The 27,513-nt window shown below is 42.2% G+C and overlaps 1 protein-coding gene across 7 annotated transcripts in view; it reads right to left on the reverse strand.

Moving 5' to 3' along the window:
- Positions 1-27,513, reverse strand: part of PTPN3 (protein tyrosine phosphatase non-receptor type 3) — a 326,586-nt gene that overhangs the window by 20,949 nt on the left and 278,124 nt on the right. For all 7 annotated transcript variants that reach the window (XM_039524865.1, XM_039524869.1, XM_039524864.1 and 4 more), the window contains 4 exons: positions 25,303-25,393; positions 24,963-25,024; positions 14,134-14,280; positions 1,416-1,544 (listed from right to left, as the gene is read on the reverse strand). In XM_039524865.1, coding sequence (XP_039380799.1) covers positions 1,416-1,544; positions 14,134-14,280; positions 24,963-25,024; positions 25,303-25,393 — 429 coding nt within the window. The remainder of the gene's footprint in view (positions 1-1,415; positions 1,545-14,133; positions 14,281-24,962; positions 25,025-25,302; positions 25,394-27,513) is intronic.

Genomic DNA, 27,513 nt, shown 5'->3' on the forward strand with positions numbered 1-27,513 from the left:
ACATTTACACGTCTCCCTTCCTGTCAATAAATCCAAATTCTACTATGCTTAATCTGTTTTCCTATCTTAAATCTCAGAAAAAAAATCATTCCTGTATGCCCACCACCACCTACTTTGGTTGCAGTAGCCTGTTACTCCATTTAAACTCTCACCAATTGCTTGTATTACTTATCTGGCTTTGGTTTTTTCCAAAAGTTGACATGGGTGCAATACATACCACTGGTAGTAAGAGGTAATCGAGCTATGTGCATGTGTGCAGGGAAACAGCAAACTACTCTCACAGAGAAGCAAATATGGTGTGTGCCTGTGCCTCCAACACCTTTTCAAAACAATAAGGAGGGGGCAGGAGGAACACAGTAAATTCTACACTCTGCAAAGCAATTGGAGTAGCGTAGTTACTTAGGGGAGAAGTTGTCAGATATGTAGCTTGAGGGGCTAGAGATTTAAGATTTTTGTATTTTAACTTGCAAGGTATTCTTTCTGATACTGGAACTTTAATTAAAAAACTGGTGAGTATGTGGTAGATTCCTATGGGATATTTTACAATGACACAAATGCTTCCGCCTTTCAGAAGATAATAGATATTTTATGGTTAGAACTTTAAGAGAGGATGTAAAGATGTCAGAGAGAAAAACGTAGGGCAGCTTAAAATTAGAGGTGGACAGGAACCAAGCCCCTCTGTATAAACAAACTCAGACTTTCAAGAAGCTTGGATGTGATCCGAATATGAACTTTGCAGTACAAATTCATCTGTAAAAGTGTTTCATGCATTTGACTCTTCCTCTTTTCTCCCCTTTCATTACAACAAAATAGCAGCAGCCGAAGGGTACAAAAACCTTGCATAAATTGCAAGTGTTCCAACTGTGCACTCTATGAAGCTGCCTTTTCAGTTTAACAAAACTAATGGAAGAAGATTCACACGATTCTGTAAGCTCCCTCAAAACTACATTACAAGGATTCACCTTTTTCTGCTAATTGCTCTATGGATGTGTGGCACTGAAGAATTGTCCCAGCCACTGCTTTTGAATGAGCAAAAATATTATGAAGGAAAAAAAAATCTATATTTTAGCCCTTAATGTTTGTTTATAGTTGGGGGCTGTAAAGCAGCATGAATGAGTATAATATTGTATAAATACACAATAACATAATAATAGAACAAGGCCTTATAATTAGTTACTTTTTTAGCTTTTTATTTTTTTATTTTTTATTAAAGTAACTCACTAGAAAGATCTTCAGAATTGCATGGTTTTGGGGGCATCCCTAAAGAAAATTAATCTAAACGCACTGGTTCATGTAATACCTATAATATATATACAAGTTGACAATACTTAGTTATATTTCTCACTCCAGCAAAACCAAAACAAAACAACTCCCACCCCCAAAAGCTAAAGGCCACACTACAGAAAAGCACTCACCTCAATATTTGTAATCACCATTTCTCTAAAAACATAGGCAATAGTACAATCTTCAGATTGACACTTGACACGAAAGTTGCCATACTCCATTATATCTGGTGGATCAGGCCAATACTGATGACATTTGGTCTGCAAAGAAAAAAGAAAGCACAAGCCATGAGCTTACAATTAATACATTTTCTCATTTGAACAGGGCATCTATGTGACCCAACTCTCTCTTCCTACGTTAACATTCAGAGAGCTCAGTAATGTTATTTATAACTGCTCTGGTTTGTTTTGTGGAACGTGTGCATCTGTACCTGAGAACAGCTTGACATGTTGGGCCTGATTCTCCACGGCCTTGTGTAGTCATTTACACCTGTGCAAAGTGCGTGCTGAATGCCAAAGTTGTGATCCTCACATTCCCTTTACACAGGTGTCAATGAATGACTACAGTGTACGAACCGGTGGAGAATTAGACCCATCACATCTAATGGCATTATTGAACACCTTTAATCCTCAGCGCCTGCTTTCTGAGATTTAAAACCCCCCACGACCACTGAGCAATCAAATTTTTGCTGATCATGGGATAGTAGCAGAGTTTCTGTAAAAGTACAACCCAAGTTTTTGTCGAGTCAGTGAAATTCTTGTTTTACAAAAATGTGGTCTGAGCTAACAGATATTTTAAGTGCTATTTTCGTTTTTTGAAATCTCACAGGAACATACAGTAATTTTTTATCAAGTGAACAACAATCTTTTGAAATAATATCAATTTAATATTACAAATCATGGGTGTACACAGATACAAAAATGGAGACTGGCCTTGAAGACTGGATCAAAATGTCAAACCTCAGTGTTGTTCCCTCATAAATTTGCAAATATATATCCATGGGTCAAAATAACTAATGACAAGATTTTTTTTTTTTACTTTATTAATGTGCCATTTTGACCTTTGCATATAGTTTTGCAAGTTTTAGGAGGCATTAAGGTTGAGTGGGCAGTATAAATTAGCGGGATTACAGTGGGGATTGGCAAGTGGAAGCAAATGCTACATTAGTGAACTAGGATAACAGTTTCTTTGTTTTGGAGAGCAAAAGCACTGCAGCTCATTTTAATGAGCTGAAAAGGCTTTTGCCAGGAGTACGCTGGAACAAGTAAGTTTAATGTGTGATTTACACTGGAGGAGCAGTTTTCAAAGAGGATGGTGATTTTTCATTTGTATGACAAATATCAAGATATTTACTTTTAGTCACATGATCCTTTTCCAGAGGGGGAGGATGGGGGAGTGGAGATAAACAACATGTATTTGGTGACTATCAAAACTAATTACAAAATTTATGCCTGAGGTCAAACAGACTTGAAGGGTTAGGAGTATCAGAAACGAAATTCTTCAAACATGAGGGATGTTTTTTCAAGAATGCAAAGTACAGATTCTAGAACAATAATGTCAAATCTTTTCAGCCTGAGAGCCAAGCATATTTCAGCCACATCAAGGGGCCACATTCAATACACTGGGGCAGATACTCTGCCCTGTTCTGCTCCCTTTGTGTCACTGAGACTTTGTGAAAGGACTTTAGCTCTTTTTGCCAGTGGGAGCAACTTCCCATAGACTAACTAAAGTCTTTGTCTTTGGCCATAAACCAAGGTTGCATAAATGGATGACGGAATAGTCCAGGTTTTACCCTCATTTAGGTTTTAACCCCATTTGGGTGTTTGTTTTACATATAATGGCCAAAGGGACAGACTATCGAGGAGATAAAGAAGAAAGCCCTAGGATCTATACAAGCAGTGCTGCACTTCACTCGCATCCATGTGGGGCAGTCTAATCACTTCAGCTCTTAGAGTTCTCAAGGCTAAAGTCTGTGCCCAAATACTACATGGTGCAAAAATCACAAGGCTGGAAGAATACTAGTGAGTTAGATGATGTGTCAAACACATTTTTAAGGAAATGTTCAGCCTCTCAAATTACACCCAACTTGCTTTACTCAGGGCAGAGGTAGGGGAATGTATTATTTCGACCAAAGCCAATGCCTTTATACTAATTATTGGCTCCGTATTTGGCACATGAATCAACGGTGCCTTCCAAGGTTATGTCTGGAAGAACAGCTCAACACGCTACATACTCAACCAGTTCACCATTCCCTCCATTCTTTGGGCTTTTTTGAGCTTGACTTGGTTAGGACTGTAAGCAGAAGGGTGAAAACCTTAACTAAGCTCAGAGCAAAAGATATCTGTAACCCCTGGATGTAGCACACAATAAATATGTCTTCTTGTCTTTCTCAGTTAAAGAATATCCACAGATATGAGAAATATTTGGATATTTTGAACAGGACATTAAGGATGGCCTGTTATAATTGGGACTTACAAATTTACTCTAATTGTGAGCTCAACTGTGAAAAGTGAAAGTTCCTAAAATGTCACAATAACTAATAAAGACAAATGTTAATGGGAAAAAGTGCAAAAAGAAAAGAGACAAAAAGACTAAATATGTCCAAACAAAAAGGCCTCCTGATATAACTCAAGGACTGCGTTAAAATCATGCTTGGTAAACAAGGGAAGTGTGGAACTGGAAACTAATGAACCAAAATTGGTGTGTCAGAAATTAGGTCTAACTGGTGGAAAAATAACGAGGGGATGGGCTATTCCACTAGAATTCTGGGGACCTTAAAGAAAGAGACTTTGGAAAACAAAGTGGCTACTGGAGTGAGCTTTACCCTCATGGCGGCCACCTCTACTGTCTCCTGGGACAAGGGCCGTCCCTAGGAGGGTGCGGGTCTGGGACATAGGCACCGAGTTTCTAATCTGCTGGGGGATGCTTACTCCTGGCTCTGTCCAGGCTCTGCCCCCACTCCACTCCTTCCGCCAAGGCCCCACTCCCACTCCCACCCTGCCCTGCCCTCACTCCCACCCAGTTCTGCCCTCCTCTCCCCTCCCCGTCAGCGCCTCCTGATGCCACGAAACATCTGATCCGTGGCAGGCAGTAGGCGCTGAGAGGGAGGAGGAGATTGGCTAATTGGCGGGCAGGAGGGGGAAGTTTTGGTAAGGGGGGCTCCTCCTCTCCCCCCACCCTCCTGCCCATCCCCATTTGCCACCTCACCCCACTTTCCCGGGGTGTTCGCAGTAACTGGTTACTGGTTTCTCAGCTTTTCCTCTTTTTCCCCTCTCCTAGGTTTCCATGGATGGCTGTGTGGGAAAGGAATGCCATCTTTTCCAGGATCTCTCCTAAGTGCAGGCAAAGCCAGTCAAGATCCTCCTGCTTTCCTTCAACATAACAGAAAAGGACCCCCAAAAAGGGTGATATTAAGGCAGGCTGGGATTATGTCAATTCAACAGTTTCCCACAGTGAAGAGCTCTAGTGGAAGTTAAAGTTGTTTAAAGCTCACTGCAAAAACGCCGAAAGAGGACAGAACCATATATCCTCTTCTGGTATGAATCTTTCATCAGATGGATGCAGAGGGCTTAGCTGGTGTAGGGAGGTATGGTTAATATACACCAGGGTGAGCTTTCCTGAGTCTAGCCTTCAGTTTAGTTAAAGCTGTTTTCAAAAGAGTTTTCAAGTTGAAATATTACAGTTTCTTAGCAACAACACTGCTGTAGAGTGCATGCACTGCTTTTGAATTACTCAAGACAGCCTGGTTACGTTTCTCTAAAGCATTCTGACTAGGTTTTAATTTAGGTTAAGCCATCTACTTATCTTAAAATTTTCTTCTCTCTTAGTAATTGCAAATAAGGTTATACATCTAATAGCTCCTTTATACATATGTACATATATACCTCCACAACCAAAAATCATCTCTCATATAGTTTCAACATATATATGTGAAGCTTATATTAGATGAGCGATCACATATTTCTGAACAACTTCTCCTTTGGGAGAAGAGTGCTAATCACAGATAATTAAGCTATGGCATTATCGTCACTATAACTCTAACTCCTCATTGATTCAATCATATTTTATTTTGTGCCAGTTGGTTTGAACACCCCATAAAATAAGTAAAATGATAACACAATTATTTCTGGCATGTTTTTAATGAAATGCTTATACATTCTCTCTCATCATGCCATCTGATTGTCCCTGAAACGTTAACAGTTTGGATCTGCGCTTGTAGAGAAAGAAATCATTGTAAGAATACTCTTCCCTATTCTGATTGTATTTAAAGCCCTAGCAACCATATAAATGAAATGTGTATCAAATCTTGCAAAATCTTTTAGACGTTTCCACAAAATAAAATAACAATTCCTTCCTACTGGGAAAAAGGCTTCAAATCTCCCACTAGATTTTGAATTTGACAATTCTACTTTTCCCATTAGCACTGTGAACCAATAGTCCTCTATGTTCTCACTCATCCATATACTGTAGTCCCTTTTAAGGTGAGTGGCATATTTATTATTTAAATTTTCCAAAACCGCCTCATTTTAAGTTTATAACACTTGTATGAAACTAGAATAATGTATATGAAATTTCAAAGTGTACTGATGATTTTCTGCACTAAACATTAAGGTTTGCATTAAAAATACCAAATTTGAAGAAACTTCAGAAATACCATTAAAACAACATTTTGGGTGAAAGATTTAGCATGAAAAATTATTAATTGCCTAAGTCAGTTTCTAGTCAATGGAAGCTCTGCTTAAACGCGGACTAATTAAGAACCGCAAAATTTCAATCAACATGACTAAATATTTCTCTTACTAGAGCAGTTTACATGGTTCAGCCAATAAAGAGCCAATAAACAGCTGTCAATAAACTACTTGGAATAGTTTAAGAATTCCATGAAAGTTTTTTCCTCACCCACTCTATATAGCTAAAATGATTCTCTCCAATTTTCTCTATGGCTAAGAACATTATCTGGACTTTTTGAGAGATGAGTGAAGGAGATACACCCCACAAACTAACTCCCTTCCCTGCTGAGAAGAGAACAGCAGCTCTAAAATGGCCAGTGAGCTGCTGAATGGTTATGATCATGTTTAAGTGTCAGTTTCTTCAAGACAGTACAGAGTTATAAAGTGAAATACTGGAAAATTTCAAGGAGATAACTATTATCAGAATCATGGGTATTTTATCACTATTTGAACGGTATTTAATTACCTTACTGCTAAATTTTCTAAAGGATTTTGATCCTTCCCTTTTAGTATCAATTTCTTTTTATAATAAAAAAAGAGCAATTCCCTATATCTCTTGATAAATCAGCTTTTTCAGGCACTGAGATTAAGTTTACATCTTCATGTGATCAGAAATATGTAATTCAAATGGTTTGGGAGAATGAGAGAAATAGTTTGTTCACTAGAATTTCTTCTCCCCTCATATTATAAGGGCCACTCAAACTAGATATAAGAAAGTACTTCGGGTTTTCTTTGCTTAGGGCTGAGATTGCTGCCCAAGCCTCGAAAAAAATGATGATTTAGGTTATTTGGAAGCTAGGTCTGGTAAATTATTTGCCCTATGAAAGGATCTGTGTTCAGCTCAGTGATTATTAAAACAGCACTTACACCTTTGGGAAAAATGTATAATAACTTTAACTGATAAACACCATATACCTTAGATATTCAAGCTATACATTCACTTTGTTTCCTTCAAGATTTTCCTGATGCAATTTTCTTCTACCAAACATTTTTAAAACTTACCCCAAAGACTTCCAAATAGCCATACTTTGTTAATAATTTGATGTAATGTTTTTTTAAAAACCTTTGCCAAAATATAGCATGAAAGAAGGCATCCATTTTAATGGCATTTAAACAAGCCCCACTCCCATGTCTCCAAAATTACCCTTAGCTGAATTTACTGAAAATTATTTTAAAATAATCAGTTAGTAACAAGACTTTCAAAAGAAGTAGCGATCAAGATGAGAATATAATGCCTGCTAACAACGTTAGACTGAGATTTATTTACAGGTCAGAAAAGAGCGAACAGCACAATCAAAACATGTGATTACCTTTTAAGTAGACTCAGAAAAGCACCACAATGAAGAAGCCTTTACCACATTTATTGTCCCCTAGGAAAAGGAACAGTCCAGCATTGATGCGGACATAGAAACCATGAGACAGACACCACCACATGGATAAATGTGAAGGCTGTAACTTTATTAAAAGCCAGTGGGGAACCACTCCCGAATGATCTGGCAAGGCTGTTTCACTGCAAATTTGAACTGGGCACCAATGGCTCCAGATTCTAGAAGCATAGGGGTGAGAATGAAGGCAGTGTCCCTTTTACACCCTCCTGCCTGCTTGGGATGCTGGCTGGAAGCCAGATCCCCAACCACTTCCCCTCCTCTGCTCAGGAGGTTGCAGAAATGAGATGAGGAAAGCCACATGCTGCACAACACACAGGGGCGGCTCCAGGCACGAGCATGCCAAGCGTGTGCCTGGGGCGGCAAGCCACAGGGGGCGCTCTGCCAGTCGCCGCGAGGGCGGCAGGCAGGTTGCCTTCGGTGGCATGCCTGCAGAGGGTCCACTGGTCCCGCGGCTTTGATGGACCTCCCGCAGGCGTGCCACCGAATCTGCGGGACTGGTGACCTCCCGCAGTCAAGCCGCCGAAGGCAGTCTGCCTGCCGTGCTTGGGGCAGCAAAATACCTAGAGCCGCCCCTGACAACACATGTAGGCATGCCCACTTCTGCACAATGTTGTACTCTGGGCCCATACTCAAAGCAGCCTTTCATGTTACAGGGACCTTACATTGGACCCTATTTAACCCACCGACCCCACTGGAACCCATCAAAGTTGCAACAATGTAATTTAACCCCACCCCACAAGCAGGGCCGGCTTTAGGCCTATTCCACCAATTCCCCCGAATCGGGCCCCGTGCCTATTCCCCCTTCCCTGGCTAGAGGCGCCTTTTTAATTTTTACTCACCTGGCGGCACTCCGGGTCTTCGGCGGCGGGTCCTTCAGTGCTGCCGAAGACCTGAAGCGAGTGAAGGACCCGCCGCCGAAGTGCCGCCGAAGACATGGAGCACTGCCCGGTGAGTACAAGCCCCACGTGTTTTTTTACCTGTGGTTTTTTTTTTGTTTTTTAGTCATCCCTGCCGGGGCCCTGTCGAAACTGTTCGAATTGGGCCCCACACTTCCTAAAGCCGGCCCTGCCCCCAAGTGGACTTCTGATGCTGGATGGAAAGTGAAACCCACCCCCACAGCAATTTGCCACTTGGGGAAAGTCCCTTCCAGACCCCAAATAAAGTTTGGCAGTCAGCCTAGCTTCCTGAGTAAGAGTGCAGCTGGAACGGAGCCCCCGTGGCTATTTGCCAGCAGCAAGGGCAAGAAGATGCCATCACCTCTCCTGCCCCTGCAGGCAAGAGCCAAATCAGCTGGCCCCTCATAGCCCTGTAGTTCAGTGGCAGCAGGACTGGGCGGGGCAGGCTCCATTGATGGATGCCATGAGGCAGTCCATCCTGTGACAGGGCAGTGGAGGGAAGGAATGACAAGCACCCTCCCCATCCCTCATACATGCATGGAGCAGGGAGAGGAAAGGGGAGCACCAGTAGCACTGCCTCAGTTGCTCCTGCTTGCGATTTCCATTTTTCCCCTTTCACCCAGAGGAGGAAGGAAAAAAGATACTCCGTCACCTCCATCAAAGATGCACCTCGGCTAGTGAAGTGATCATTACCAGATGATATATTCCATGCCACTAGGAGTTGTGCCTATTATTTAAATTTTTCATACCAATGCATTACATGAAAAATTCTCTTTGTTTCTCCACGTGATCATTCTTCATATTTTTAAATGTAAAATCATTAAAATCAGAATGGGGTTTATAAATGTTGATCATGAGAACTGTGTAAGAAAACTAGCAGAGGCAGACTCAGATACAAAGATTGGGGTATCTGAAAAGAATCATCCTTCATGCCTGATGGGGAAAACTGAGTTAAGAAACTGGGAAAACCGATGAGCAACTTTGGTTCACGTAAATGAGAATGTGTTAGTTGTTGAACATATGAATATTTCTTTTTGAAGTGAAACATGTAAGACTGAACTGGAAAAAAAAATCCTCCCCGTAAATGATTAATTATGTCTCAATTTACAGGCTGAATTTAGGAACCAAGGGCCAAAATCACTCCTGTTGATACAGGAAAGTGAAAGTTGCCTTCTGTGGTCCAGAGGGGTTTCATGCAAGGGTACACCTCTCAATCGTCAGGCTTGCCAGTGTGTGATACAAGCAATCACAATGAGCGACAAACTATAGAAATGTGGAACACCTCTGGTTTGTCATGCCATAAGTGACATTATAAAGGTCTTTAACTATAACACCAAGAGAAAAGGCTTTTTTCTCATTGTGTGAATTAAATAAGCTAGTTTTTTTTTTTTTAAAAAGAAAACTAAGAAAACAAATCCCATCAAATGCAGTCATAAGGACCCCTCTCCTTCGCACCTGCACACACAGGTTGTCAGAAGGGGCTGAATTCTGGACCTTCAGATTCCCGCACAGATCTTTACCCTTGAAGCTACAGGATTATACTTTTTTGCAGTCCAGCCTCTAGGGAGGCATGTGATGCATATTTAGGCAGCAAGTTACACAACTATTGGGTAGAAAGAAACAGAAAGTTGGAATCAGGACTCCTGGGTTCTATCTGTCTGAAGGGCAATGGTGTTTAATGGTTGGAGCAGTATGAATGACAGAAGGAGTGTAGTGTCACCACCCATCTAATCGAAGGGATTAAGTGCCATGGAAAACACTGTACTGAAAGAAACTATGCTGGTGAGACATTCCTTGAATATCTGAGGATTCTGTAAAGAAATATCTAATCTGTTTAAACACATTTTCACCTTGTAGATATCTGTAATTAACTGCCATCATTTTAACAGACAGAAACAGAACAAATCTAAATGCTTTGCAGGGTCCTCATCCATTGTGCCCATCAAAGAAGCACTATCAAAATATTTGGGGAGATGCAAGACAGTTGTGTGTGGCCTGAAATCATCTTGGTCTAAAAAGCAGGAAATTGTATTTATGAATACAGTTTCTGACTCTCTGGAGAAGCCTGGCTGAGTTGCAGTGGTGAGTACATGCAAGCAACTGGAGGGAAGACAACCCAATAACTTATTTCTATTTGATCCATTAAAAAAATGAAGTAGGATTTCCAGCAGTGTTAGATCAGCATGTGTCAATTTGGTGCTCTCTATCCACACACAGAGATACATTATAAATTATATATATTCTCACTATATTTAATATGTTAAAATATTACAGGTGAAGTTTTTAGTGCCACTTATAGTTAAGTTTCCCTCACCCTTTCCAATATAAGACCCTGCTTTCAGTTGCTTATAACTTTGCCAAACTTTAATTATTAGGACTGAAATATTTCATATTGACTGCTTGCCTCAGGCTTTTATTTTTTAATTTCAACTGAAATAATTCAGTCATTTCTGAAAATGAAATGACAGGAAATACATTTTGTCCATGTTAAAAAAACAAACGTCGTACAGATATTTCATTGAGGCTGGTGCCTCTGTGCTTCAAGGGAGGGCTTGTAATTTAGCATGGAGTGGTCCTGGTGTCTGATGTGCTTTTTTTAACCAAAAATATTGCCCAAATTTGGCTAACTTACAGGCCCCCAAAAAGTCGCAATTCACACATGCTCAGTGGAGATTGGTTAGAGTTTGGCAACTGAATTCTCTAAGATTCCATCTGCACTGGGCATTCTACAGCCCAGGACTTGCAGTACTTTCTTCACAATGGCACCTCTGGACAGCTGGGTGCCAGGCATCATAACTGAGAGCAGGGAGATTGTCCTGTGCTCTTCCTGCTGTAGGCAGCCTGGACAAGGAGGAAGCCACCTAACTAGAATGCAGAGGAGTGTGGAAAAAGGGGGAGACATGGGAAGAAGGGGACAGCAGAGGATGGGGGAACTAGGGAGCACACTCTTCCAGAACCTGGAACTGAACACTGGTGTCCTGAGTGTCTACATTTCTCAGCTGTCACTACATATCTGTGAAACTCACTGGCTAAATGTGTCTCTCATCCCCCTCAAGTGTTTAGTCCACAAAAAGGAGAGCAATCTTACCAGTTATTCCGTTAGCTCAGGCAATGGAGATCTGTGCTTTGGATTTAAAGGTACAGACGCTACTGGTGACCTAAGCTAGGGGTCCAAATGGTTTAACATGTTATTTCTGTTTTTTGTTTGTTTTTTAAGAAACTTGGAAATTGTATCTGAAAGATTACATTAAAAGGTTAAGGTTGTGAAATCAAACACTCAGAAGTTGGGAAATGCCAATTTAAGGCAAATTTAATTTGCCCCCGCACTCCACCCTGTGTGTGTAAGCATTATGATACAGTCACATACTACTATGGTATGGTTACATACAATTTTTTTTTCTACGGGACCCATTCTTAGTTCAGTGAATGGGTGGCCATCACTGGCACATTCAATACCTTTGTTACTGTATTTATACTAGTTGCAATAAAACTTTGTCCTTGCTAAAGTGTCACAAATCCAAAGTTACTCTTTGAGATGGCAAAACAACTTTTGCCAGAGTTAAGGTTTTTGATTATGCTTCTGTGAATGGCTGTGTATACTTGACTGTACCTAAGGATCATGCCTTAACCCTTATGGCCTTAAGGACTTGTCCTCACTAAGGAATTGAAGAACAAACTCTTAACTCTGTCTTCAGAATTTATAAGTCTGTTCCAACTTCCCTGCCTTCCTTCAGCTGCTCTCACTTACTTCCCAATCAGTGCCTTAAATTGAACCTCCAAATATCCACTCCCAAATAAACCAGCTCCCAAACCAGATTCCTAACCAGAATGTCAGTTTCAGGAATTGACAGTGCATTGAGAGTTTACTTCAGGAACACAGCTAACGGTTGAGGAGGATTTCTATCAGTAGGAAGGCAGGCAAAAGTCATGACCTGTCCCACCTCCCAGATGCCAGAAAAAAACGGTTACTAATCTTTCATAACTGTTGTTCTTTGAGATGTGTCGCTAATGTCCATTCCATGCTAGGTGTGAGTGTGCCACATGCACAGTTGGCAGAGATTTTTCCATTAGTGGTATCCGTAGAACTGGCTCTAGTGCCCTCTGGAGCCGTGCGCATATGTGTCCGCACCCTCTCACTTCCTTCTTGCCAGTAACTCTGACAGAGGGGTAGGAGGGTGGGTCATGGAATGGACACTAAGAACTATATACACTAACTACAATAACTCTGCAATATATGACAAAAAAAGTCCAAACCATTGGGAAAGCAGCCTTGCAAGAGCAAGAAGGAACATTCCAGGCAACTGTCATGGGTAGTAAGAAGGAACTGAGAGGTGCAAGGCAGGCAGGGCTCCTTATGCATAGGTGCACGGCTCCAGAGGATGCTAGAGCCGGTCCTACAGATACCACTAAGGGAAAAATCTCTGGCAACTGTGCACGTGGCATGCACACGCCTAGCATGGAATGGACAGAACATGCACTCAAAGAAGAACCTTTACTTCTCAGAGCAGTGCTCCCTGTTTGATCTGCCTCCGAATCCTTAAACACAGCAAGTTTCTATGTCATCCATTCACTATGTCATCCATTCAGGGGTGGGCAAACTATGGCCCAGGGGCTGCACCCGGCTCTCCAGACGTTTTAATCCCATGGCTCATGGGACCTGCAGGGGTGGCGTCTGCAGACGGGACAGCGCAAAGAGCCACCAGGCCATGCCTCCCTATAGAAGCCAGAGGGGGGACATGCCGCTGCTTCTGGGAGCTGCTTGAGGTAAGCGCTGCCCGGAGCCTGCACCTCTGACCCCCTCCTGCACCCCAACTCTCTGCCCTAGCCCTGATACCCCTCCCTCCCTCCGAACACCTCGGTTCCAGCCCGGAGCACCCTCCTGTACCCCCAACCCCTCATCTCTACCCTCAGCCAGAGCCCTCACCCCACCCTGCACCCTCAACCCCCAATTTTGTGAGCATTCATGGCTCACCATACAATTTCCATACTCAGATGTGGCCATCGGGCCGAAAAGTTTGCCCAGCCCTGCACTAGCTGGTCATTTTTTAGAACAGTGGTCCCCAAACTGTGGGGCGTGAGACCATTCAGGGGTGCATGGCAGGGCCTGGGCCGGCCTCTGCAGGGGGTGGCAAGGGAGTGCCACCCAGCCCACACTCCAATCCCAGCTCCACCCCTGCTCTGGCCCCACTCCCAGCCCCAGAGCCCTGCTTCTGACTGTGGCCTCACTCCCTGAAAAAGTTTGGGGACCACTGTTTTAGAAGTAAAGGGATTTTTCACCTCATGCATATTATAAATTAGCAAATATATTGTACACTGGATATAGAAATATTTGCACTTTTGGATTTCCTATGACTCAGGGAGTCTATGAACTGATTTCAAAACCATAATTTAGTAAATCAGTTCTCTAACAGATTCTTCAAAGAAGTTTTAAGAAAGGAGTCAAAATATTTTTTCACAGATTCTCAACAACATAAGTAATTTAACTAGACTAAATTTTGGCTATATGTTTTAGAGGGCATTCTCTAACTTCTCTCACATGATGTTTTCAGAAAAGCAGCTATCAGAATCTGCCATTCTAATATTTTATACATTTTCACATACAGAGTGGTAGGAAACAAGCAGCTGGCCTAACTGTTGCAGAGTCATTTATTCAGGAGAGGGGATAATAAAACAAAGTGCAAAAAGGAAGGAAGATACACAAGCTTCTTTAGCAGAAAGGGTTTCAATGTAAACCAGCTTCAATAGCCAAGACCAAAACACAATTTAGACATAAATGTTTAATTACTTTGGGACTGATGTGAACTGCAAGCTTCAGGAGAGGATATACACGCTTACCCGTCCTCGTTCGGTGAGGGTTGTCAACATGATGATCAGCGATAACCGATGATCCCAGACTACCTGCCAGAAATGTGCGCAGGTATGTGGAAGAGGCCCTTGAGTGGCGATATATCTGTTCACAATGCCAGCAGAAGGAATTTCCATCTGTCAGGAGAAAAAACACCCTACATCTCATTACTCAAATGCCCAATGTAATATTGTTTTCTTGTTTAAAATAACTTTCACAAAGATGATCTTCTGAAGGAAGTTTAAAGAAACAAGTTGAGTAACAAGATTAACAAATTCACCTTAAATATCTTACAGAATACCACAATATTCGATTACTAATTTAAAATGGACCAAAATCACAGGCTGAAACATAGCAATTTCTTTTAAATTATTTTTCTTCACAACAGTGAAACCTAGTTATAAACTCACTCAGATCCTTGAAGCCATTTACAAACTGATGAGTGTAGTATACAAATCATTACAACTTAACCTAAAATGAAAGGTTTTGTACTGACTTGCTGAATTTACTCTCAACAGGCAGACATTTTGAATTCTCCTGAAAATGTTTTACTTATCCTGTTGTAAAATTTTACAACCTATAATTCTTTACTATCCCGCTGACATTTTAAAAGAAAAAATATACTTATAAAAAAAACCCTCATGTTTTCTTCCACTTTCCAACATTTACCCCCTATATTTAGCTTCTCAACTGCTAGACCTGTCAACTACAGCAGCAGTTCTCAACGCTTTTCCCATTCATGACCTAAAACCCAGCTGCAGGGGTCAAACTGTGCTGATATGTGGTGGTTTGATAATCTGGTAAATTTTTCTGGAGAATGTCTTCTTGTGATCCAGAACATACATGTTCGTTTATTAAAAAAGTCTCTCTCTCTCTTATGGTTGATAAGAAAACCTTCAAAAGGTGAACTGATGCAGTGAGGTGGCCCAAATCTGGAGTTAGCCTTAAATAATTACTCTCAGAGAAATATAAACTGACCCTGTTCATTTCAATATGGGATTAACTCTGAAATCTAATTATGACGATTTAAGTGCCAGCTTGATTATTTCAATGCTAATCAAAGCAAATGAGAAAGGAGATGGACATTATGCATATCTGCTAAGAGAGTAGAATCACTTTTTGGCATCTCAAGTCGGTAGAGTTTGGTTTGTGGGCAGAGTACCAATACTTCTATTTTCCAATATCTATTTGGATTCAAATTCTCAAGGAAATCACTCAGAACTCAAACACGCAAAAATGCTTTTAATACAGTTAGACCACCCAGAGGAACAATCCAGACTTCCCCCATAGCTCGTGTCACACAAGGGAATATGTTAACTACTTGTATGAGGGCACATGCTCACAAAAGGAATCAGGGGCTGGGAGAGTAAGGAGTCAAATAATAAGACGTTAATAAGAAGCAATAAGAATGGTTCTTCAAGACATGTCCCCCTATGGGTACTCCACTGTAGGTGTATCTGTTTCCCTGCACTGCTGATTGGAGAATTTTGGTTGCAGTGTCCATTTGGCCCACACATGCACTGCCTCCCCACCCCCACCTTGTGGTCTGTCACGAGACTAACCAGCATTGCACGGGCAAACCCTCCTCGGTTCCTTCGCTGCCACAGAGTGTATGATGAGAACTCTGAAGCAGAGGGGAGGAGGTTGGTTCATGGAGCACCCAAGGGGGACACATCTTGAAGGACCATTGTTACTGCACAAGGTAATTACTTCTTCTTTGAATAGTGTCCCTATGGGTGCTCCACTGTAGGTGACTCCTGAGAAGTATGCCCTACTGGAGTCTGGGGCTTCAGAGTCGGGTCTGTGACGGATGACAGTATTGTGGCACTGAATGTGGCGTCTACAGCAGAGTCTCCCAGGATGGCATAGTGTTCGGCAAATGTATGTGCAGATGCCCAGGTAGCAGCTCTGAAGATTTCTGATATAGGGATACCCTTGGAGAAGACGATGGACGAGGAAACCAATCTCATAGAATGTGTGTGGATTACAGATGGAAGTGCTAAATTGCTAATCTGATAACAGAGCTTGATAGAGTTTGAGGCCCATTTAGAGAGCCTTTGAGCTGAAATCGTGTGCCTTTAGACCTGTCTGCAATGGAGAGGAAGAGTCTAAAAATTTTTGTCCTAATGTAGGAGGATAGGGAACCACGGAAGATTTTGTTACGGCCTAGCTTAGGCAGTTCTGCTTTCTCAGCCTCCAGTTATTGTAGGACACGGCATGCTAGTTTCAACCTGCTGTAACCGGCTGGAATTGCTGCGTGGCAAGCCCCTAGGCTGTTGGCCAAGGGGGTGGCCCCGGAGGGTAAAGAGTTTCTATTGCATTATGTATAAGCTGGTTTGCTGCTATTTATATAAATATGAGCATGCTTTGTGTTTGCTTTTGAACTCCGTACCAGGCCGAGCTCCAGGGCGCTGGGTTCCCCACCTCTGTGACAGCAACGCTTAAAGTCCCCGTTGCGAATGTGTCACTTTACCTTCATTAAAGCCAATAACTCACAGTGTGTGTGAGCCTCGTTCTTACAAAGCACCCTGGGAGGGCCTACAGTTCCCCTGAAACCTAACACCTGTCCAAATACAAGGCTCCTTACATTGAGAGTATGGAGGATGGCTTCCCTATTATCCTGGTGAGGTTTGGGATAAAAGGTAGGACGGTGAATGAGTTGGTTCACATGAAATGCAGAAATCACTTTGGGGGTGAACTTCGGATGTGGTCTCAGCGTGACTTTGTCGAAGAAAAACACCGTGAAGGGTGGATGTGTCATCACGGCTGTTATCTCCTCTAGCCTTCTTGCCAAGGTAATGGTGATCAGGAACACCTTCTTTATGGAAAGATGAATTAAAGAACAAGTGGCCGGGGTTCAAAGGGCAATCTGGTCACTTCTTTTAATACTAGATTGAGATCCTATTGTCAGAATATGTCACAGAATACCACCACATCTCTCTCGGTCATGTGGAAATTTGCAGCAGAAACTGTTCACTGTCATGTGGTGTATTAGCAGGTAAGCCACTGATATTGTAACATTGTGGGAAATGCACCAGTTCCATAGCTTTAGTGCTTCCATTCAAAGGAAGGGCAAGCTGAAGGCAATGTCTGGCAGATATCTGAGGGCTGGATTGCACTGTCTTTGTAAGCAATGCTGTCTTAATGGTTTAAGTAATACATGCATGCTATGATGTCCGTCATGACCTTTGAGTGCATACCTCTGATCAGCAAAAGGAAATGAGCACATGCGTTCCTGACCACTTTGAGCTTGAGTAGATTGATGTGAAGGCACGTCTCAGACAGAGACCATTTGCTCTGCACTGTGAGATCATTGAGATATGCGTTCCATCCTATGACAGATGCATCAGTGGTGAGAAGTAGTAATTGGAGAAGGATGCACAAACAGGATTTCCCATGCAGGGTTTTCCAGGACTGTTTGCTTTTGGTGGGCATACATAGGAGTTTGTCTTTGTTCAGTCTGTAAACCGAACTGAAGCATGATTGGAGGCATTTCATTCAAAATTTGGCAAGAGCTATCACAGATGTGCCCACAGCCATGTGCCCCAGAAACAGAAGGCAGTGTCTGGCTGATATTTGAGGGCTGGATTGCACTGTCTCTATAAGGGTGGAGAGACTGAGGAATCTCTGTTGTGGAAGGAGTGCTCTTTCTCAGAGACAGTCGAGATTGGCTCCTATGAATTATAGTCTCTGCATCGATATTGATGTCAATTTTCATGCATTGATTTGTAGGCCCAGATTCTTGAATAGATCCAGAGTGGCATGGTAACTCGCTGGGCTTCGACGAAGGAAAACGCCCTGAGGAGACAATCGTCCACGTAAGGGTAAATCATAATACTCTGGGAGCGTAAGGTGGGCTGCCACCACAGAAGGGACCTTGGAGAATACTCTGGGGGCCAATGAGAGGCCAAAAAGGGAGTACCCTGCACTGGTAGTGGTCCTGACCTAGTGTGAATCTGAGATATCTTCTGTGACACAGTATAATTGAAATGTGGAAATAAGCATCTTGGAGGTCGAAGGCTGCGAACTAGTTTCCCTTTTCTAACGCTGGACTAATCATTGCCAAAGTGACCGTACTGAAATTTTGAGCCTTGACAAATTTGTTGAGCTTCCTGAGGTCTAGTATAGGTCTCCAACCTCCCTTTTTCTTGAGTATCAGGAAGCTGAAAGAGTAAAAGCTTTTGCCTCTTAGATGTAGGGACACTAGTTCTATGGCATGTACACTGAGGAGATGGTCTATCTCTTGTCGTAATAGGCTCTCGTGACAAGGGTCCCTGAAGAGGGATGGGGAAGGGAGTTTGGGGGGCAGGAGGAGGGAGGTGAAATGATGGAGTACCCATCTCAAATAATCTCAAATACCTGTTTGTCAGAGGTTATCTGTTCCCAGGTCCTGAGAACAGGGCAAGACGGCATCCATATGGATGAGAGGGGTTTTCCAGTACTTGATGCTACTGAAGAGAGTGGTCTGACAGCACCTCGACCAACCCATCAAAATTATCATTTTGAGGTGGATGGCTGTGAAGAAGTAGGTTGAGGGCCTGAAGGTTTCCGTTTGGAGAACCTGGATTTCTTTCTTTGGGGTTCATACAAGTGTTAGGATGAACATTGTGATGAGTGGGGTCTGAACAAAGGCTGAGGACTATACTCTCTCTTCTGCCAAGGGTGCAGATTCAGAGCAATTGAAGAGTAGCCCTGGAATATTTTAGAATGTGGAGGGAAGCGTCTATCTTTTCCACAAAGAGCTTTGTACCTTCAAAGGGAAGGTCCTCCGTGGTTGATTGCACATCTTTGGGGAAACAAGATAAGTGCATCCAAGAGGCTCATCTGATCACGATGGCAGTGGAAATGGAATGCTCTGCCACGTCAGCTGTGTTGAGTGCAAACTGAAGTGATGTCTTTGCCACTGGTTGGCCTTTGTTAATGATGGCTTTGAACTGATCCTTGTGAGAATCTGGGAGTTACTCAATAAAGGAATTGAGTTTTGAGTAGTTGATGTAATCATATTTTGCCATTAAGGCTTGATAGTCTGCCTTACGGAACTGTAGAGTGTCTGATAAATATATTTTTCTCCCCAAAAGATCGAGGCGCTTCCAATCCCAGTCACAGGGTGTGGATTTCAGATGATGATGATGGGCCTCTTGAATTCACCACATCCACAGTGATCAAATTGCGGGGGTGGGGTGGGGGGGGGGGAGAAGAGAAGTTCTGTGTCTTTCACCGGCATGTAATATTTTTTAGTGGTCCGCTTGCACACTGACAGGACCAACGCTGGAGTTTGCCATCTGAGTTTGGCAGGATCCAAGAAGGGCTCATTAATAGTGGGTGGCTACTTTGAACGATGCAGAGATGTGTAGAATATCCAATAGTTTATGGTGTGGTTCGGTCACCTCTTGTAATGGTACTTGTAATGCATCTACCACCCTCTGAGCTAGCTCATGGAAAAGCATGAAGTCATCTGCTAGTGATGCCTCCTCTTCCATCGTTATCTCATCTGGTGATGAAGGTGAGAAGCTGATCTGGGAGGTAACCTCCTCCTCAACTTCAGCCTCTTGGTCCTCTCCAAACTGTGCAGGAGGACTCGGACACCCTTGATGTGGTGGCCGAAGGAGGTGTCTCATGGGCTCCTGAATGGCCATGCTAGAGCCATGAGAGGCACAGTGTCTATGTGCTAGCTGGGGTCCCAGTAAGGCCACTGGGTGGGGGGGTAGGAAGGGCCCTGGAGATTGGTATCACAGGTGCCCATACCAAGGAGGCTGGGGATCAGAGGGTACAGTTGAGGTCCATCCTGGAAATGGGTACATTCGGGTGGATGAGAGGAGTGCTATTTCCTCTTGCTCACTGTCTGACTCAGCACTCAAAAATGGGGGTGCATGGCATGATGTCACCAGCGAGTCTGGAGCTCTGGTTGGACTTGGTAGTGGTGCCCCGAGTAAAGGTGAGTCCAGTGAGTCAGACACTGAAAGGTCTGTAATGTACCAGAAGTCCAGTGTGGAATCTCTAAATTTTCTCATGCCCAGGCAGTACGAATTATTCCTGGCCTGTGCCCATCAGGTGTTTAGGCAGCCCAACATGTTCTGTCAGGGCGGTACCATGCAAGCCCTTGGTATTGGATTTAGATGGCTTCAATGCCCTAACTTTTTAGGTGACAAACCTCTAGTACTGTCACACACACAAGTGTCAATAAAGGAGGGTTTAGAACAAACTGGTAAATTAAGCAGTATAAGTCACCCGGACCAGATGGTATTCATCGAGGAGTTCTGAAAGATCTCAAATATGAAATTGCAGAAATATTAACAGTAATATGTAACCTATTGCGAACAAGCATATCTACCATATGACTGGAAGGAAGCTAATGCGATGCTGATTTTTAAAAAGGGTTCGAGAAGCGATCATGGCAATTACATCCTGGTGAGACTAACTTCAGTACCTGGCAAATTACTAGGAACTATAGTAAAAACCAGAATGATCAGACACATAGATACACACGATTTGTTGGGGAACAGTCAACACGGCTTTTGTAAAGTGAAGTCATGCCTCACCAATCAATTGGAATTCCTTGTGGATGTCAACAAACACATGGACAAAGGTAATCCAGTCAATATAGTGTACTTGGATTTTCAGAAAGCCTTTGACAAGGTCCCTCACCAAAGGCTCTTAAGCAAAGTAAGGAGTCATGGGATAAGAGGAAGGGTCCTCTCATGGATCAGTCACTGTTTAAAAGATAGGAAACAAATCATAGGACTAAATGGTCACTTTTCACAGTGGGGAGAGGTAAACAGCAGGGTCCCCCAAGAATCTGTTCTGGGACCAGTTCTATTCAACATATTCAAAAATGATCTGGAAAAAGTGGCAAACAGTGAGGTGGCAAAGTTTGCAGATACAAAATTACTCAGGATAGTCACATGTAAAGCAGACAGCAAAGAGTTTTAAAGGGATCTCATAATTGGGTGATGGGGCAAGAAAACTGCAGATGAAATTAATAGTTGGTAAGAGTAAAGTACACTGGAAAAAATAATTCCAACTACATGTATATGATGATGGGCTCTAAATTAGCTGTAACCACTCAAGAAAGAGATGAGAGGATTACTCACCTTGTGCAGTTACTGAGGTTCTTTCAGATGTTTGTCCCTGTTATTTCTGCACTTTAGGTGAATCTACATCGTGCGCCTGCGACTGGAGATTCTTAGTAGCAGTGCCTATTTGGGTTGCACATGCACTCCCCTTGTCTTGTGACACGCCCTGGCAGCTATACAGTGCTGTGCAGCCAAACCTCCCTCACTTCCTTCTCCACCACAGAGTTCATGTCTGAACTCCGAAGCAGAGGGAAGGAGGGCAGGTAGTGGAGCACCCACAGGGACTCACATCACAAAGAACCTCAGTTACTGCACAAGGTGAGTAATCGGCTCTTCTTTGAGCTGTCCCTGTGGGTGCTCCACTTTAGGTGACTATAGAGCAGTATCCCTAGCTGGAAGGATGGGTCTTTGGAGTTGGATCTGCATGCAATGATAAAATAGTTAATTCTATAACAAAGCATCTGAGGTCGAGCCTTGCTCAATTGCATACTGCTCTGTGAAGGTGTAGGCTGATGACCAGGTGGCTACTTTACAGATGTCCGTGATGGACACATTATACAGGAAGGCTGTTGAAGTGAGGAGCAATCTGATGGAGTGTGTTCAAGTTCCCGATGCGGGTTGCAGATCATGTTGGCAGTAGCAAAGGTGAACGCGCCTGGAAATCCTCTGCTTAGATATGGCTGATCCTTTAGACCTTTCCATAACAGAAAGAAATAGCTTGGGTGACTTCCTGAAGGTTTAGTCCTTACAGGATAGAATGTTAATGCCCGTCTGACATCTAGAGTGTGGAACACTGCCTCTCGTTTGTTCTCATGAGGTTTAGGGAAGAAAGATGGGAGGTGGATGGGTTGGTTCAGGTGGAATGAAGAAGATATTTTGGGTACAAATTTAGGGTGTGGTCTTAAAGTGACCTATCTTTGACTAAAATTGTATATGGGGGGTATGCCATGACAGCCCCCAGGGCCGGCTCCAGCATTTTTGCTACCCCAAGTGGCAAAAAAACCCCAAAAAACCCAATCGGTGGCACTTCGGCAGCAGCTCTACCGACGCGGCTTCATTCTTCGGCGGCAGGTCCTTCCCTTCGAGAGGGACTGAGGGACCCACCATCGAATTGCCGCCAAAGAGCCGGACATGCCGCCCCTTTCCATTGGCCACCCCAGGCACCTGCTTGCTGTGCTGGTGCCTGGAGCCGGCCCTGACAGCCCCTAGTTCTCCCACTCATTGTGTGGATGTGATGGCGATGAGGAAGACCACCTTCATCGATAGGTGCATAAGTGAACATGTTCCCCTGGGTTCGAATGGGAGACCAATGAGACAGCGTAGTACTAGGTTAAGGTCCCAGGGTGGGGTGGGAACTCGTATTTCAGGATAAAGGTTTCAAATACCCCTGAGGAACCATTTAGTGATAAGATGGGTGAAAACTGAGAACCCATGAACTTTGTGATGGAAAGCTGTGATGGCTGCGAGGTGTACTCTAAGTGAGCTCGATGATACTCCTGATTTCTTTTGCTCCAGTATGTAATTTAGTACCAGTGGCAAGTGGAAGTAATAGCCATGGCTTGCGGGTTCTGGTACCTTATGTGGAATCTCTTCCATTTGTGCAGGTAAGTATAACGTGTAGTCGACCTTCTGCTATTTAATAGTATGTCCCTTACATCTTCCGAATGGGTCATTTCATTATCCTGGAACCATGGAGGAACCATACCTTCAGGTGGAGGATCTCTAGGGTTCAGGTGGTGAACCTGACTTGCATCCTGAGACCAGAGATATGGAAGAGGAGGAAGAGCGAGTGGTGGACATACCACCACCCCAACAGATAAGGGAACCAAGTTTGCCTGGGCCATGTGTGAGTTATCAAGATGACTCTGGATTGTTTGGCCTTTATCTTGTGTATTACCCTGGATATGAAGGGAGGAGGGGGCAACGCATACAGCAGCAGCACACCTCATTTGATAGAGATTGGGAGCCCAATCCTGCTCTTGTGCAGAATTGTGGACACTTGGCATTCTGGGCTGTAGCAAGAAGGTCTATACTTGGGAAACCCCAGTGTCTGATATATTCTGTCAGACCATGGTGTTTATTTCCCACTTGTGGTCCTGAGAGAATTTTCTGCTTAGTGCATCTGCTGTGGTACTCTGACATCCTGGTAGACAGGTAGCTGATATGTTGACGTTATGATGGATGCACCAGTTTCATAATCTCAGTGCAAAGGGAGTGTGACCTTGCTCCTCCTTGACGATTTATATAAAACATGCAAACAATGTTGTCTTTCAGTACCTTGATGGTCTTGCTCCTAATCAGAGGTAAAAAACGTGAGCATGCATTGCAGACTGCTTATAGTTACAGTAAATTGATGTGTAATGTTGATCCGAGGGGGATCACCTGCTCTAGATTGTGTGGTTGTTCATGGCAGCACAGTCTTCAGCACAGGCTGTGCAAGCCTGCCTGGAAACCCTGGACACGTACTTGCATTTTTAACTGATACTGAAGCCCATGTTGTCACAGCTTCACTGCTATTTTTATCGCTCCATTTAGATTAAAGCTAGTGCATGTGTGTTTACACAAGATGCAAATCAAATCTCCGACTGCAGTGTAGACATACCCTAAAATAAAGGTATCATTTAGAAAAGTGTGTGTTGCATTGATGGCAAAAAAGTGAAAGTATCAATACATAGGGCTTGTAGCATTTGAAACAAAGTTATCATTTATGAATGTCTTGGGAAGCTTCTGAACCACCCTTAGGTTGTTGAATACTAAAGCATACTCGGGTCAGACAGGTTCTTGGCATGAAAGCTTTGAAATGCCCTCACACTGAGTAACACATTAAGGGAGGCTTATTTATAAGGTTATAAGAAATATCCTTCCCTTTACTGAGTGAGTAAATTTAATAATGTGGGAAGGAAGCATAAAGAGCCTTTTCCTCTTGAATGCAAAGCAGTAAGGCATTACTGAAATCTTACATGTAAGAGAATGCTAGGTTTGGGGACCGGCTACTGGTCTGGCTGGCACACCATCCCCTGCATGTTTCTAAGTGGCAGTGAGGCCCCAAGCCCTCTTGAGAATATGTTGAAAAAATGCAGACAAGTGCAAGGAGGGAAACATTCATTTTTTAAAGTGAGTCTACACTTACTGCAAAACAGAGTACAGACACTGCACACCCAGCCAGCACAGTTATAAATAGCAGTGTAGATGGTGAGGCACCGTGTAAGAGAGTAGAGTATAGTCAAGTGTCCTACACACCTGAACCCCGCAGGGAATATAGCCTACACTGCTCTCTACATGCCCAAGCAGTCACGTCTACACTGCTGTTTTTAGCAGTGTAGTGTTATGTTGCCTCCCCGGAGCCTCCTCCTGCTAGAGCCTTTTTCTCACCCCAGTGCAATGCTCCAGCAGCAGGTGCCTGTAATCCTAGATATACATTATTAGATAAATACTAATTATTAAATCCCACAAAATTACTGGTCTTAAAATTGATGCAATATATATGAAACTGTCTAACCGTTTTTACTTATTAAAAACAACCCTGCACATCTGCTAATGGTTTCCATGTGCTTAAGCCTCCTGTCCACCAGTATAAATATTTGCATTCCTAACGAAGCACTTTAAGCTACTTATGCGCTCCTAAAATTACAGTGAACAAAACGTTAGGCTTTTCTGAATTAAATAAATACATGAATAAATAAATAACTTTGCCACTATATTATTAATTTCTTTCTATAATTAATATGGATACCTGTATAACTTACATTCACATAATTTGCATTAATGTAATCTTCGTTTCCCTGCAATATTATCCGTGTGGAATCATCTGTGTTTAAAAAAAAAATTAAATTAACAATTGGGTGGAATGCTTTATCATCACCTCCTTTCATTAGGTCAAATAACCAAGTGATCACAAGCATTTGGATCACAGGCACATGAACAAAGCATAGAAGTGTTTTAGAATGTAACACGGATGCACAATTACACAACTTTGATTATATAATAAATTCAGTAATGGCAAAATTCAATGTGGTGGTTTTATAACATGTAAAGCATTATTTAGGGGATAAAAGAAAACAGTCAAATTTTGTACTTAATACTCACAAGGTAGAACATCTTTGTATCGATTTTTGTCCATATTTTGAGGTATTTTTGCACACGTGACAGCCAGCCCTGGCTTCTTTCTATAAAGTTGCTACAAAACAGGTAACATTCTGAAGAATTTGCTTAGGCAAAAAACACTATAGACACTAAATAGATCCACATGTAAATGCATATTCTTTTAAAAGAAACTTATGTAAAGCAACTATGCAATGGGAAAGCCATCTCTTTTTCACTGCCTACAAAATTAAAGTGAGGGTGATTTTTAAATTCCAAAACCACAAGAACAGAAACCCTACTATTATTGCTAGTCCATCATCTTCTGTACATGAATGTCTGAAAAATCACAGAAATGTGTGAAAGTAATTGACTGTTCCCAGGCAAGATCTACTTTGTCTTATGATAAATATTGCAGAATGTTGGGTTAGAAAGAGAAGAAGGAAGCAGATGGCAATAAAAAGCAGAAGAGAAGTAACTGCTGAAGACTGGCACTTCCCAGAATGAATGGTAATGCATATTCATGCACACGTTAACTTACTAGACTAAAACTGCTGTTTTCCATGGACTTTGGGTGTGCGTGAGAGAAGGGTGGGGCAAAGCCTACTGCATTTTAGCTGTGAAATTCTGAAGTGGCTTTTAAGAAACAGCTTAATAGCAGGATATTAACAACATTCCATTCACATTAGACACATGCAAATAGCATAAAACATGCTTTTCAAATGTAACACACTCGAATATGGAATTTATTAATGAAGTTTTTGCTAAACAACAGAAGAGGTGTCCAGTATGCTGTGAAATGGAGATGTGTAAAAAGCCTAGAGAATGGTGCTGAACAACCAACACACAAAAGCAAGCAAAGTTATTTCAGGGCGACAGAGTGAAAAAAATTCTGAAATGCTGAGTGTGCAAGAAAGGACGGACTTCTTTTATTGTGTCCATGACAACAAATCAACTCTACTTCAGACCTATATTGATGAGTATGGGGTCATAACCTCTGGTAACCATGTCTTATAGTCTTACTAGTGTACATACTAGGTGCACTCAGCATCCTCAAAGCACTTTTAGAATCTCTATGTAACTTGACAATCTTTTTTCTCTCTTTCTGGGGCATTGTATTCATGTACTACATTAACACGTACGACTAGAAATACACAAGCACATTGCAATGAAAGAGCCCTCATTTATATGCTTAAATACTTTGTTGGATAGAGGTCTCAACAGTGAATTAAACGGGGTCTTGCAGATCTGTGTGTTATTTTGGAACAAGTTCTATCTGGCATATCTGGAATAAATATGACTGTCTAATGGTGTAAATGAAAACACACTGGGCCTATATGGATGACGTGCAAACAATGAGGCAAGAGAAAATATGGACCAAGGTATAGCGTCTACTGCAGGGAAAAATTGTATGTGATTATGTAATTAAATTTTTAACTCCCCACCTACAAAATGTTACGACTGTGTGTGAGACTATAGTTTTGGCATGTCTTGACATACAAAAGCTTCATTTTGCAACATAAATATCTATATGTGTCGCTACTAAAAATTAAAGATTAGGGCAGTCAAGTGATTAAAAAAATTAATCATGATTAATTGCAGCGTTAATAATAGAATACCATTTATTTAAATATTTTTGATGTTTTCTACATTTTCAAATATATTGATTTCAATTATAACAGAATACAAAGTGTACAGTGCTCACATTGTATATTTTTTGTTACTAATATTTGCACTGTAAAAAACAAAAGAAATAGTATTTTTCAATTCAACTAATACAAGTATTGTAGTGAAATCTCTTTATCATGAAAGTTGAACTTTCACATGTAGAATTATGTACCAAAAATCCTACATTCAAAAATAAAACAATGTAAAACTTTAGAGCCTATAAGTCTACTCAGTCCTATTTCTTGTTCAGCCAATCAATCACTCAGACAAACAAGTTTATTTATATTTGCAGGAGATAATGCTGCCCGCTTCTAGTTCACAATGTCACATGAAAGTAAGAATAGGTGTTTGCATGGCACTGTTGTAGCCGGCATCGAAAGATATTTACATGCCAGACAAGCTAAAGATTCATATATCCATTTATGCTTCAACCACCATTCCAGAGGACATGCATCCATGCTGATGACGGGTTCTGCTCGATAACATTCCAAAGCACTGCAGACCAATGCATGTACATTTTTATTATCTGAGCCAAATGCCACCAGCAGA

This window comes from Mauremys reevesii, linkage group 2 (genome assembly GCF_016161935.1).
Source record: "Mauremys reevesii isolate NIE-2019 linkage group 2, ASM1616193v1, whole genome shotgun sequence".
Classification (NCBI taxonomy): domain Eukaryota; kingdom Metazoa; phylum Chordata; order Testudines; family Geoemydidae; genus Mauremys; species Mauremys reevesii.